This window comes from Crocuta crocuta, unplaced genomic scaffold (assembly GCF_008692635.1).
Source record: "Crocuta crocuta isolate KB4526 unplaced genomic scaffold, BGI_CrCroc_1.0 scaffold213, whole genome shotgun sequence".
Classification (NCBI taxonomy): Eukaryota; Metazoa; Chordata; class Mammalia; order Carnivora; family Hyaenidae; genus Crocuta; species Crocuta crocuta.
The window spans coordinates 3,078,485-3,090,809 of NW_027529442.1; the positions used below are offsets into that span (position 1 = coordinate 3,078,485).

A 12,325-nucleotide genomic window follows, 5' to 3' on the forward strand; every position below is an offset into this window, starting at 1 on the left:
GTGGGCTGGCACGAAGAAGCCACATCTCCTCCTCCCTCCTCCCCGCCCTCCTCCCTCCCCCCCCTCCCCCCCTCTCTTTCTGTCTCTCACTGCCCTTCTCCCACTCATGCTCTCTCTCTGAAAAATAAATAAACATTTAAAAAAATTCAGAATGATTCCAGTTACATTGGATTAGAGCTCATCTTAAAAGCGNCCAAGAGAGGAAGCAATGCAGATGGAGACGAGAAATAAATATTCCTGCCTGCTCTGTGCCACTGCAGACGTTTTCCAAAATGTCTGGCTTGGACCATGAAATCAAGCCCACCCAGGAAAGGAGGCGCTCAGCGGGAGAAAGAGGGGGAAAGGGTGGCATATTTGTCGATACTTGTCAGCTTTCCGGGGGGCACAGCACATGGCTCATACTTGGCAGTCCCGCTGAGGTGGGGACGTGGTAAGTGCACAGTAATACTTGAAGAATTGAATCAGAAATGGGAGCAGCATTAAGGAAAGCCTTGCCAGGGCGTCGGCATCATCTCTACGCCTTTGTCCAGGTCCCGGGACTCACAGCTGGTTCTCTCATCCTTGATTTCCAGGCTCTTCCCACGGCGCCTGCTGCCCCTGCTCAACTCTCTCCCCTCCACTCCACTCCACTCCACTCCAGCGTGATTCACACCACTGGGCTGCAGGAAGTCTTCAAAGGCCCATTGAAATTTGGGCAGGAGCTCAGCACCCACGTGTGGAGATAGATATTCCTACCACTTCTGAGCACAGCTCGTGTTCTCCAACGCTGGAATACCAGCAGGAGATGAGAACAGGGGCTGCAAATGATAAGTGGGTGCTTTTGGCCGTGGGACGGCCAAGTGTGCGGGAGAAGTGTCACTAAGGAAGGGAAGTTACAGGCCGAGTGACAGGCACCCAAGTGTTCTGCACTTACAGGGACTTCACTAGGCATGCGGCGAGGCTGCAAAATGTCTCCGCAAAGGGAGAGATGAGAGCATGAGAATTTCAGCTTGAAAACTCCTCAGAGGATATGCTAGGTCTTTGTTTCGCACCCTCTCGTGAGATCCCCTCCCCCGGGTACCACATCCTGTACTGGTGCCGCGGACCACCTTCTGCTAGTTCTCTTGGGAAGTCGGGCATTAGGGTGGGGCCTCACGGATGGGCTGAATTCTGCTCCATAAAGAGCAGAGGGGCTTTCCCCGTTTGCACTGGTTCAAGTCCAGTGCAGCGAAAACACTTGCTCGGAATGAAGACTCAAAGAAAGTGATAGCTTTTGTGGGTGTCAGGGGAATGTTTTCCCGAATAAGCCTGCCTCTTTTCACCATTTCCATGACTTCACTGAGGAATGAAAGATTATCTAATATTTCCCACTCATGTGCCCTGAATCCTTCTTTGTGAATCTTCCCCACTCATCTGCCCATCTGCCTTCCAGCGCTAAGGCAACTGCCAGTTGAATCCCACTCTNAGGGGAGGGGAAGCTGGCAGAGGACCTGGGGCCCTGTCTCCACTCTGCCCATTGCTGTGTGACCTTGGACAAATTACTTTCCCTCTCTGGGCCGTGTTTTTGTTTTGTCGTTTGTTTGTCAAAGGAGTGGCTGGATAGGTATCCTTTCAGCTGTGACACTTTATGGGTGGTTCTACAGAGTGATATTGGATAGATTTCCTGTTGTCACCATCCTCTGTCCCACCCCACCTTTACCACTAAACTCTGGGAACTGGGGCCACCACACTTCTGGGGATGAGTTCATTCCTTATACCTGGGAAGCTGAGAGCTCCAAAGCAAATTATCCTAGATATGTGGATGCATGGATGCGATCTAGAATTGTTTTAAATATTTTCTGTCTACATTTCCCTTAATTCCCAGAAAATCTAATGCATGGGGATTACCAACGTAAGGCATACTTGGGAAGAACTTGTGTGCGTGCAAGTTTTGCGCTGTATAATAATCATGTTTTATTAATGACCATGTTTTATCCTCTTTTCTTAAAAGTAGCCCCATTTGTTGAGACTTACTTCGTGCTAAGACTATGCTAGGCTTTTTGCTTACATCATTATCTTCCCAACAGCTCATCACAGAAGATGTTATCCACTCCTCACTCCCATACGTCGTGGTGGTTGACCCTAATTAACACACGTAGCAAACGCTAACACCAAAATTATACAACAGTGCCCCGCCCCAAAGCCAAAAGCAAACCCAAAGCCAATCTCGGACTCCGAGAGGACGAGACAGCTACTCAAGGTCAGATGGCTGGTTGATGCTGGCAACAGGACTTGAACCTGCTTCTGCCAGATCCCAAAGTTGACGATGATGTGCTACTTCCTACCCTGTGCTGGGCCTCGTCTTGGCATTCAATGCCTTTCTAGGAGATTCTTCATACATGAATGCTGTTTTAAAGATGTAGGGATAATAGGTCTTAAATTGATTGCTTTCCCTATAGCATTGTCAGAGGAATACGGCCGGCCTCTAAGCCGGCAAAAACCCTGCTATCAGAAATGGTAAGGAAAGACGCAGTCATCATTGCCAAGGAGCACGAGAAGGGTGGGAGAATGAGGCCCCCAAGCAGCCCATTTACAGTGACCATCTCCATTGCTCATTTACCTACAGAGAATGAGGCTGCCTTCTGCTCACAAGCAAACTCACTTCCATGCCCACGCACAGATCCTGGCAGAGAATTAGAGGCCCTCACAATTTGTACGGACTCAGTCATGTGCCACAGAGGTTGTAGACTCCAGTGCTCCCAAGCCCAGGCAGGTACATGAATGAGTGAAACAGCCAGGAGGAGGCTACAGGAAACTGGTAAACAAATGTCTGATCAATGTGGCTCACCGTGATGGGCTGCAGCAGACCACTGCTATGTAAGTAAGCAGGCCCAGAGCTGCTGGCTGTCCGTTTTATAAAGAAAGCCTGGAATGTGGACATCTCTGTGAATCCTCCTGAGTTTTAAATATAGGCAACTAATTCAATGAAGAAAGGTGTACCAGACCCAGGGAGGACCAAGTAACACATGTTTCAAAGCTCTGTCGGACTATAGGTCTCTATTTGCAACGTTTAAAATTTACAGATGGGGAAGCGGCTGCCCGGAAACATTACGTGATTTGCCCGAGATAGCTAACGTGGGCGCAGGCCAGCAACTCTCTTTTGGATGTCTACATATGGAGACATATGAGTACGTGTGTGTACATGCATATACATACATACGTATTGTACACTCACAAGAGAAAGAGACATGACTTTGGATTACCTGCTGTTGTGAAAGGTCCTGCTTATTGTCAGGTTATTACACATGGGTAGTCGATCTTAATTCACATACATACACAAACCAACACCAAAACGACACAATGGCACCCCTCCCCTAAACCCAAACCCAAACCCACACTAACACAAAAACCAGGCAAGGAGGAAGCGCTTTACTTACGGTAAATGACAAAAAAGAAGAAAACAAAGTCCCTTCGTCATATCTGGATAATTTTGCCAGGACTCCTTCCAAGATAGTAATGAACTAGTAAAACAGCAGAAAAAAAATAGATCTATATTATTTCAAACTCTAACTGTTCACACTAAGGAGCAACAGTTCCCAACCAGCCAGAGACTAGCAATGACCTCACTTGGTTTTGTGTGCTATTACTCGATTCCCGCTTTGGGGGAGAGGAAGAGATTGCTTTCACATAGAAATATTTGACTTATTCGGCTTTCTCTTCATTATTATGTGATTGCAAATATAGAGTGTTACAGAAGTACAAAGTGACAAAATATTATTGAGTTGCATACAGCATGCGATAATATTAAATGCACTTTTCAAAATCCAAAACTGCGCAAAGCAGTTTTTACGTTACATATTAGCACTACATTTAATCCAATCTATTTTTATTTGTATTTTATCAGTAATTTGGGGGAAACAGAAGTTTAGCACTGGCAAATATAAATGTCTTCCCATTCAGCATTACTTAGTTAAAATTCTATAATTCATGAGGGTGACTGAAATAGCTTTATCTGACTTTTATGTTTTATTATGACTCTCACTGCATGAGAAACGAGGGAAAAGGGGGTTTTCAGGATGGCAGAATTCCTTATTACCGTTTAACTTTTCTGTATTTAAAATCTAACTTTGTCAGCGCTGAAAAACAAAACAAACATTTCCCACATAACCTAGGGTAATGTCAGGGGACAATTTCTTATTGAGTTAACACGCGCCACTTCATCAATTCATCTTCACACGGCTCGGCTCACGATCTTCAGAAAAAAATCATTCTGAGTTGAGCCTGGGTGATGTACGATCTTGTTTCCCGAGAAATACAAGTATCCAGCTCAACTTTTTAACGTGTCACATTTTAATGGGAATGCAGATCTAACAAAGCAATGTTCACAATGAAACATTTCACCTGAAGCTGAAGGTTACCTTTGCAACCAAGAGTGTTATCATTTCTTTAACAGCTTCTTCAATTAGTTCATCTATTTTTGAATGGTATTGATGCTAAAGAACACAGAAAGACAAATATTAGCATGTTTGGGAGGTGAAGGCATTGCATCCGTCAGTAATTTTTAGACAACACAATTTAGACAGAAAGCCTGTCCCGCAGACCCAGTTCATTTCCATAGTCCCAGACGCAGCTGTAAGGTTCTGACTCCAGGTCTTTGATGAAGAGAGATCTGAAGCTCTTAAAAAAAATTACCAGCCACATGGTTCCTTACCCAAGGCTTTGGATGGCTTTGATATGTGTAGATACATACACATGATTACAAGTAGCACACATGGATGGCTTCATGGCCTAGCAGTGTATTGGTCTGGAATTTACAAAACAAGATATCACAATAATTTACTACAGGGGATGAAAATTTATCTTTGGAAAACTGCTAGTGGATGTGGCTCAGAATTTGACCAAGACACTGTGACGGATTTTGCAAAAACTGTTCTAAAACCCTCTAATACTTGAGGTTAATGCCTCAGAGCCCACCGGTTCTCTCTCTAGATATTGATTCAATGTGGAGGCCAAGTGGTTTTTTTTGTTTGTTTTTTGTTTTTTTTTTTTTCTGAGCCCTTGTGGCAGCCACTCATTTTCTCCATTCATGGATAAGAAGAGCCAGGTTTAGAGCCTCTGCTAAGACTCCTGTTAAGTTTTTCCATTTCTCTAATGGCCGCTGTCGATTAAATTTAAATAGTAATGTGAAAACAAACCCCCACACAAACAAAAATCTGCTGTAAATGCCAGGAAAAAGGGAAAAGCGATTTCAACAGAAAATACTGTATGCCAGTTCCTTGACATTTATTAGATCATTTTAGTATCCACTTGAATTATTCCATATTCCTTAATAAAAAATAACAATGCGAAGCACTGCTATTTGGAAAGGAAAATGCACTTACCCAGTCTTTAGCAAACTTTCAGAAGGATGATTAATTAGGAACAGAAAAAAAAAGGAACAGTGCAGATAAAGATTAGGACAAAAGGACACATGAGAAAATGAAAATTAAGCAACCCATTCAAAAAGCTATGAAAACATACAGAAATAATAAGCCACGGGAACGTGGTTGGATATTCTGATAACTGGCAATCAGAATTAATGAAAGTGAGTGAAGGGATATGAATTCGGTGAGTTCATTAAAAGTCATAGGGGAATTTCGTTTGTAATTGGAAGCCCTAGCTAAAGTCCCAGTGCAAAGTTGGGAAATCACGTAGCCTAAGAATATATAGTTCAGTTTCCTCATCTGTAAAAGAACAGATAATACTATTAATTGCAAGGGACCAATGTGGAGGGTAAAGGAAAACCACGTACAAACGCTGATTTTGGAAAGAGAATGAAGCAAACCCTATTTAAAGATATTTAGCAGGTCTGTTCTTCTTATTACTATTATTATTATTATTTTATTATTATTATATTACTNTCAGACTCCGAGATCTATTTTGAAGATCAAGTGAGGGTCTAAGATGTGAGAACAACTCATAACTATAATTGCAATTCAAATACTATTTGTTCAATTTCATGAAGTAGAGGCCGGCCGTAGGGAGATATGGTCTTATTGCTCATTCTTTCATTTTTGTTCCCTTTCAGTTGGTTAGAGGAAAAACAATAAAGCCAAAAGGGGCCATGCTGCACAGCCCTGATGAATCAGAACCCACACTGGCGGGCTTCATGAAGGGATTCACTAGTAAGTGGCTTAAACCTGAAGCTGAATGCAAAAAAGTATCTGCAGAATTCTGTGCTAGAAACACAAAGAAAGATGTCAGAGCAAAAAAGAATTCAGGAATATTGACAGGGCTCCAAATTCATTTTTAGGTCTTGAGATAAGATTCCGTATCACATGCTTACTTTCCTCCTCACGTGATTGCTTCACTCTGCTCAGTTTTCTTTGGATGACTATAAATGATCCACATTTATTAATTCGGAGATTTAACTAACTCAGAAAGGCAAATTGTAGGCAAAATAATACAATCTGAAATATGAAACGGGGGCTTCTAACCAAGCAAAGCACATCACTGAGAACAGAAACGTTCTCTGGGAACACTTGGCTGACATGGCGAGCAGAGCCCAGAGTAGTTGGTATCTATGCACCAGGAGAGATCCAGGCTCATGGTATGAGGTGTTAGTAATGCCATCTTTTCTTGAAAAGCAAATATGCTTTCTCTTCACAGGTGGGGGAACCTCAAGTCTTTTCATCTTGGAAGGAGTCCAAACTAAAGTATATGGAGACATGGTGGGTTTTGGGGAACCTCTTCCTGCCTTCAGTTTTTCCATGACAAACTTGGCCATGACCTCCCTGCACAGAATTCCACTGTTTCTCTCTTTCACTCTATACAAACCCGGCTATCTCTACTCCTGTCTACATGTCTTTTTTTTTTTTTTTTTCTGTTATGAAAAGGTTGTTTTGATAAATAAACAAAACTTACTTTGGGAAAGATAGTACACCAGGGTCACATCTACTCTGCTTAACATGCGCTAAAGGGGTAGATATCAAAGCAGTCCCCATTTTTATACAAGTAAGTACAAAATGCACGAATTACTTTTGCCAAATTTTCCCGAAACTTATTTGATTAACTAGCTTTTCTAGGGTGAGAGTGAGCATTGCTTTCTGCTCTTTCTGGGGAGATTATTTGTTCCACGCAGATGCGAAGCTCCCTGAAGGGGTATAAATACCACTGGGGCATCTTTTAAATACCATCCCCAAACTAAGATTATCTTGTTGCAAAGTCTCTTGAAGTCAGACGGACTATCCAATTCCATCTGCATCCCAATATGGGCACAAAGAGGGATGCTTCCTAGTTTTGCATTTTCCAGTTCCCTCTCCTTGCATCATTGGATTGGCTTTACCTTGGTGGTGATGATGATGATGATAATGATGATGATGATGATAATAATACCCATAAATTATATTCTGGGGCACTAGATCATGCTACTACCAAGGGAACTACCGATCTTCAATGGCATGGAAAGTTTGGAGTTCACTCTCCTTCTGAGGAGCTAAGCTGCTACAAATTCACAATCACTTTGTAAAAATCATTCCACTTGACTTCCTGTGCCGCACATTTTGCCTTGTCATGGAACAGATTGTGTGTATGTTGTCTTTCTGTTAAGACCATCTGACCTTGGAAATGAGATGAAAACACACTAGACCAAGTGAGAAACTATTTAATATACAATTTCCTTTCTACTGGTGCTTTGCAAATTTTAATGAAAAAATAAATATTTAAGATGGAAAAGTATGGTTAACAAATGCTTCAACAGCTGCTTTTAGATGAGACTTTACCCTGGCGATGAAATTAAGGAAGTGATCTTAAAATGGGAGAATACTGTATCACCACTGTATCACCTGGCCAGGCCACTAGTCGAAAACACTTTGAGGGAGTTGGAATCTGGGTGGAAGCAGGTATTATAGCTAGATCTAGAATGTGAGCTTAATATCCAAAACTCACAGAGTGAAAACTACACAAAACTTCTGTCTATTCTCCCAATTCCCCGTCATCTTTGGCCAATCACATTTTTACAATTTAGTTGACTTTGAAGATGAATACCCCAATTCTGCAAAGTGAGAAAAATTAAGGAGAGACCATTTGCATGAGACTTCCCATTGAAGTCTCAAGGTCACAGCCAACAAGGTCCCTCATAGGAAGTATAGATATACTGAAAATGGTATCTGGCTTCATTCTGATTATTCTCAGTCACTTGGTATTCTAAGGTCAGCAGAGCCCTCTATTCCCATGTGAGCTGGTCACTTAGGTGTCTCTGATTCAATTATACTAAGGAGAAATGGCATAGCAGTTCTCTCTAGCATGGTTTGGGATATTGAATCTGAGGATAAGAGCCAGAAACTAGAATGCAGTATTGGATGAGCCCTGAATAAAGATCATTTGGTCTGGGAGGGGGATTTAGAAATGTTTACCAGCCTCAGTTATTGTTTTCATAAAAAAAGAATGTTAAATTATTTGAAAGGGACATATGAAGTGTTTTCTACTTTATCAAATAGAGTAATATCCGGGAAAAAGTAGGTATTGCTGTTTAGCCTCAAAAAATGTTACTATTGGAGTGTACCCAAGACAATGTTCTAATCTGACATTCAGAAATTAGGGAACTTTATCCTCAGTTTTGATGGGTTACATATCTCTCAAAGGCTGTGTGCTGCATGCTATATCTTTCAGTTGATAAATGATGACAGTAAGGTTGTAACCGAAAGGGTCTTGCTCAAGGTCACAGAGTTTGACAGCTTCAGTATAGCACCCATAAGATGTACTTATTAAGCTACTGGACAACCTGTTCTTCCAGAAAACCAAGACTCCAAGGTTAAGCCAAGGTCATTTTACTGTAGCATAGAAGTGATTAGTGGTAAAGATAAGAACAGAGTCCCCTTGTGACAAAATCATCTTGCGATTTTTCATCACATATCTCCAACTGGGGTCTCCAGTTTGATCTAACAAGGTCCTCATACCCCCTGAAATGCAAAATTGTGTGAAAGTATTTTTTTCCCCTGGGAATTGGTTCCATAAATTTCATCACATTTTCAGTGGGGCCTGTGACAACCCCTGTCCTCACATATACTACTCTTCCCAAGCCCCAGTTCAGAAAGATGGAAGATAAGATCAGAGTGACTTGGCTTATTTGGAATGATCGCTTAGCATCTGACTAGGTACATGGGGTTCTTTAAATGTGGCCACAACTGAGTCGATCTTAAGTCTTAAGAGCTGTTGAGGGGAAAGGAGGCCAGTCTAGGGCAAGAAACTTCCTCATCCTGGAATGACACTATTGTCATCCTTGTGAAACTCAGTTGAAAAGGTCATCTCAGGAAGCATCAAGGGGGAAGAGATAAATGGGACTTCATCAAAATTAAACAAAAACAAAACTACTGTGTTTTAAAGGATACTACCAAGAATGTGAAAAAGGCAACTGGCAGAATGGGAGAAAATAGTTGCAAATCATATATATGATAGTGGTATATAGTATCCAGAATATATAAAGAACTCTAACAACTGAACAATACAAAGAATTTAATTTTTTAAATGGGCAAAGGATCTGAATAGATCTTCAAAGGAGATGCACAAATGGTCAATAGGCACATAAAAGTATGACCAACATCACTGCATATCAAAACCGTCGTGAGATACTGCTGCAAACACACTAGGATGGCTATAATAAGATAGATAATAAGAAGCGGTGGTTAAGTTGTAGGGAAATAGGATTTCTCATACATTGCTGATGTGAATATAAAATGGTGCAGCCACTTTGGGAAGCAGTTTGGCAGTTCCTCAAGAAGTTAAATGTAGAGAGACCATATGACCCAGCAATTTCAATTCTAGGTAGATATCTAAGACAATTGAAAACATAGGTCCATGCGAAAACTTGTACATTGAATGTCCATGACAGCGTTACTTGTAGTGAAAAAGTAGAAACAGCTCAAACATCTATCAGCTGATGAATGGGTAAATATGATGTAGTATAACCAAATAATAAAATAGTATTCAGTATAAAAAGGAACAAAGTGCTGATGCCTGCAACAACACAAATCTAGAAACTACAATGTCCTGTGAAAGAAACCCGTCACAAAAGGCCGTATGAGATTCCATTTGTATGAAATGCTCAGAATAGGCAAGCCTTAGAGACAGAAAGTGGGATGGAGGTTACCCAGGGCTGGGGAGGGAGAACTGGGCAATTATTATTAATTGGTCAGGTTTCTTTTTAGGGTGATAGAGGATTCTTACAATTAATAGTTGTTCTGCTTGCATAGCTTTGTGAATACACTAAAAACTATTGATTTGTATACTGTAAAAGGCTGAAATTTATGGCATGTGAATTACATCTCAATTTTTAGAAACAGAGCTCAAGGGGAGAAAAATTCAGGAGGGACAGAAATTGGGAAAGTTTGAATTCATCTTACTGAACATGAGAAACCACCGAAAGCAGGGTTTTTCAAGTGGGATCTACGAAGCCTGAGAGAGTTCAGGTGGGCAGCGAAGAAATGCAGAGGCAGAAAGGAACCTGGTAGGTTGAGCACTAGGCCCCTCTTCCTTGACCCCCCTGCCCTCCACTTTATCCAGAGCAGCTTTAATTTTGTTTGTTTCACACACTGGCCTTCTTGGTAAGGTTTGAAGAACCGATTCTGCAGCTCAAAATAAACTGAAATAAATTAGAATAGTGCCATCATTTTACAGATGAGGAAATCTAAAGTTCAGAGAGGCTGAGTGACTCGACCAGCTTAACCCAAGCCTTCCTCAGGAGGCTGTCCTTCATATGTGACACCTAATCTTAACTCCTTCTTGGATACGAGCCTCCAGACCAATGATTCCAAAATTGCAGACTCCAGACCAGCCAGCAGCATCAGCCTCAATGGGGAATTGGTTAGAAATGCAAATTCTTGGGTCATACCCCAGACCTATCGGAAACCCTTGGGGCGAGACCCAACAATCTGGATTTTAAGAAGCTCTCTCAATGAGTCAGACGCACACTGAAATTTTGAGAACCACTACATTTGCCCCGAGTGCCTAGAACAGAACCCCTGAGGAAATGTCCCTCAAAAGAAAATCAGTTGGGAGCAAATGCTAACAGGGATGGCTAAGGAGGCTGATCTGTGGGGAAAGAAGGTTGGAGACAATTTTGCCAGGAAGAGAATATCACCAACCCACGTTTAAAAATGGAAGGTGCCGAAAGAGAAAATAAATAAAGAATAAGGAGCAAATATAATTTAGTAAGAATTCTGAGCATGTAAGGCTGGTATCGAAAGATCTGATTTAGGAGCAATTTATGCCAATTGGCAACAACATGAGAGTTGCCAGAAATGTTTCTGAATTAATTCTAAATTGGTATATGAATATCTAGCTGGCTTGAGGCCATCAGAGAAAAATGATCATGATAGTCTTTAATCAAGCCCAAGTTGCTGCTTCTTTCTCCTTTACATTTTAAATACCACTTTGGAATTGGAAACTTAGCAAAGGACTAACCTTTTGGTCAGGGAAGATTCACAATCAGCTCAATCTAAGGAAATTGGAAAGTCTGTGATTTCTTAAAAATTCAGAACCTGCTGGCTAGGGATGGGGTAGCAGGGTGATATAACATTATACATCCTGGAAGTTACTTGATGCAAGGAAGTGAGCTCTCCTGCTAACCAGATGTTCCAAGTGATAAAATGCACTTCAAATGTGAAAATGACTTACACGCTGGCCAACTGATCTATTGGGAGATACCAGCTTAATAAATAAGGTCCTCCCATGTCATGTGACTTAAAGGAACTTTACGGCCACTCCAACTCCAGCCAAGCATCACTTCCAAGGGACTGGCATTCTCATTAGCACGTGCCTTCAAAATGGACTTAACAAACAGATACCAAACATTCATCTGTAGCTTAATCTGCAAATGTTAGAGGCTATTTCTGAAACTAGCAGACTAGTGTAGATAGAAGGAATTTGTGAAGTTTTCTTTTACATGATCAATGGAGGGGGAAAAAAAATCTGTATTTTTTTTTTTTTTTTTTTTACCTCTTGGCCCATTTCCATGCTGCAAAGTTTTGTTGATTGAGCTTTGGCATCAACCATAACATTAAACATGGTGCATATTGACTGTGGGACTCGAAAATCTGTTGATCGACTGGTTTTTTGCAGCTTAACTTCAAATGCAATCCTGGTTCTATTAAAACAAAGTAGGAAAAGACCAATTCAGCATTCATGGCGGCAGGTGGAGGAGACATTTTCTGAGAGGTCAGTGAAAAAGAAAATTGAAGGCTATAATCAGTTTCAATCGACAATGACTTCACATGTGTTCTTTTAAAAATGACTTTCCCAACTAAGGAAGGCCTATTCACGGAGACAGCCATGTAAGCCCTTCCTTTCTCGGCAGTACACAGAACACCTGTAGCTCAGCGTATTTCTGTCT

At 41.4% G+C, this 12,325-nt stretch overlaps 1 protein-coding gene across 1 annotated transcript in view; it reads right to left on the reverse strand.

Annotated features, from left to right (window-relative positions):
• The window catches only part of CADPS (calcium dependent secretion activator), a 461,448-nt gene that overhangs the window by 67,708 nt on the left and 381,415 nt on the right, over positions 1–12,325 (reverse strand). Inside the window, exons 23-25 of the mRNA XM_077760230.1 lie at positions 11,932–12,079; positions 4,377–4,451; positions 3,396–3,479 (exon numbers count right to left, since the gene is read on the reverse strand). Of these exons, the coding sequence (XP_077616356.1) occupies positions 3,396–3,479; positions 4,377–4,451; positions 11,932–12,079 (307 nt within the window). The remainder of the gene's footprint in view (positions 1–3,395; positions 3,480–4,376; positions 4,452–11,931; positions 12,080–12,325) is intronic.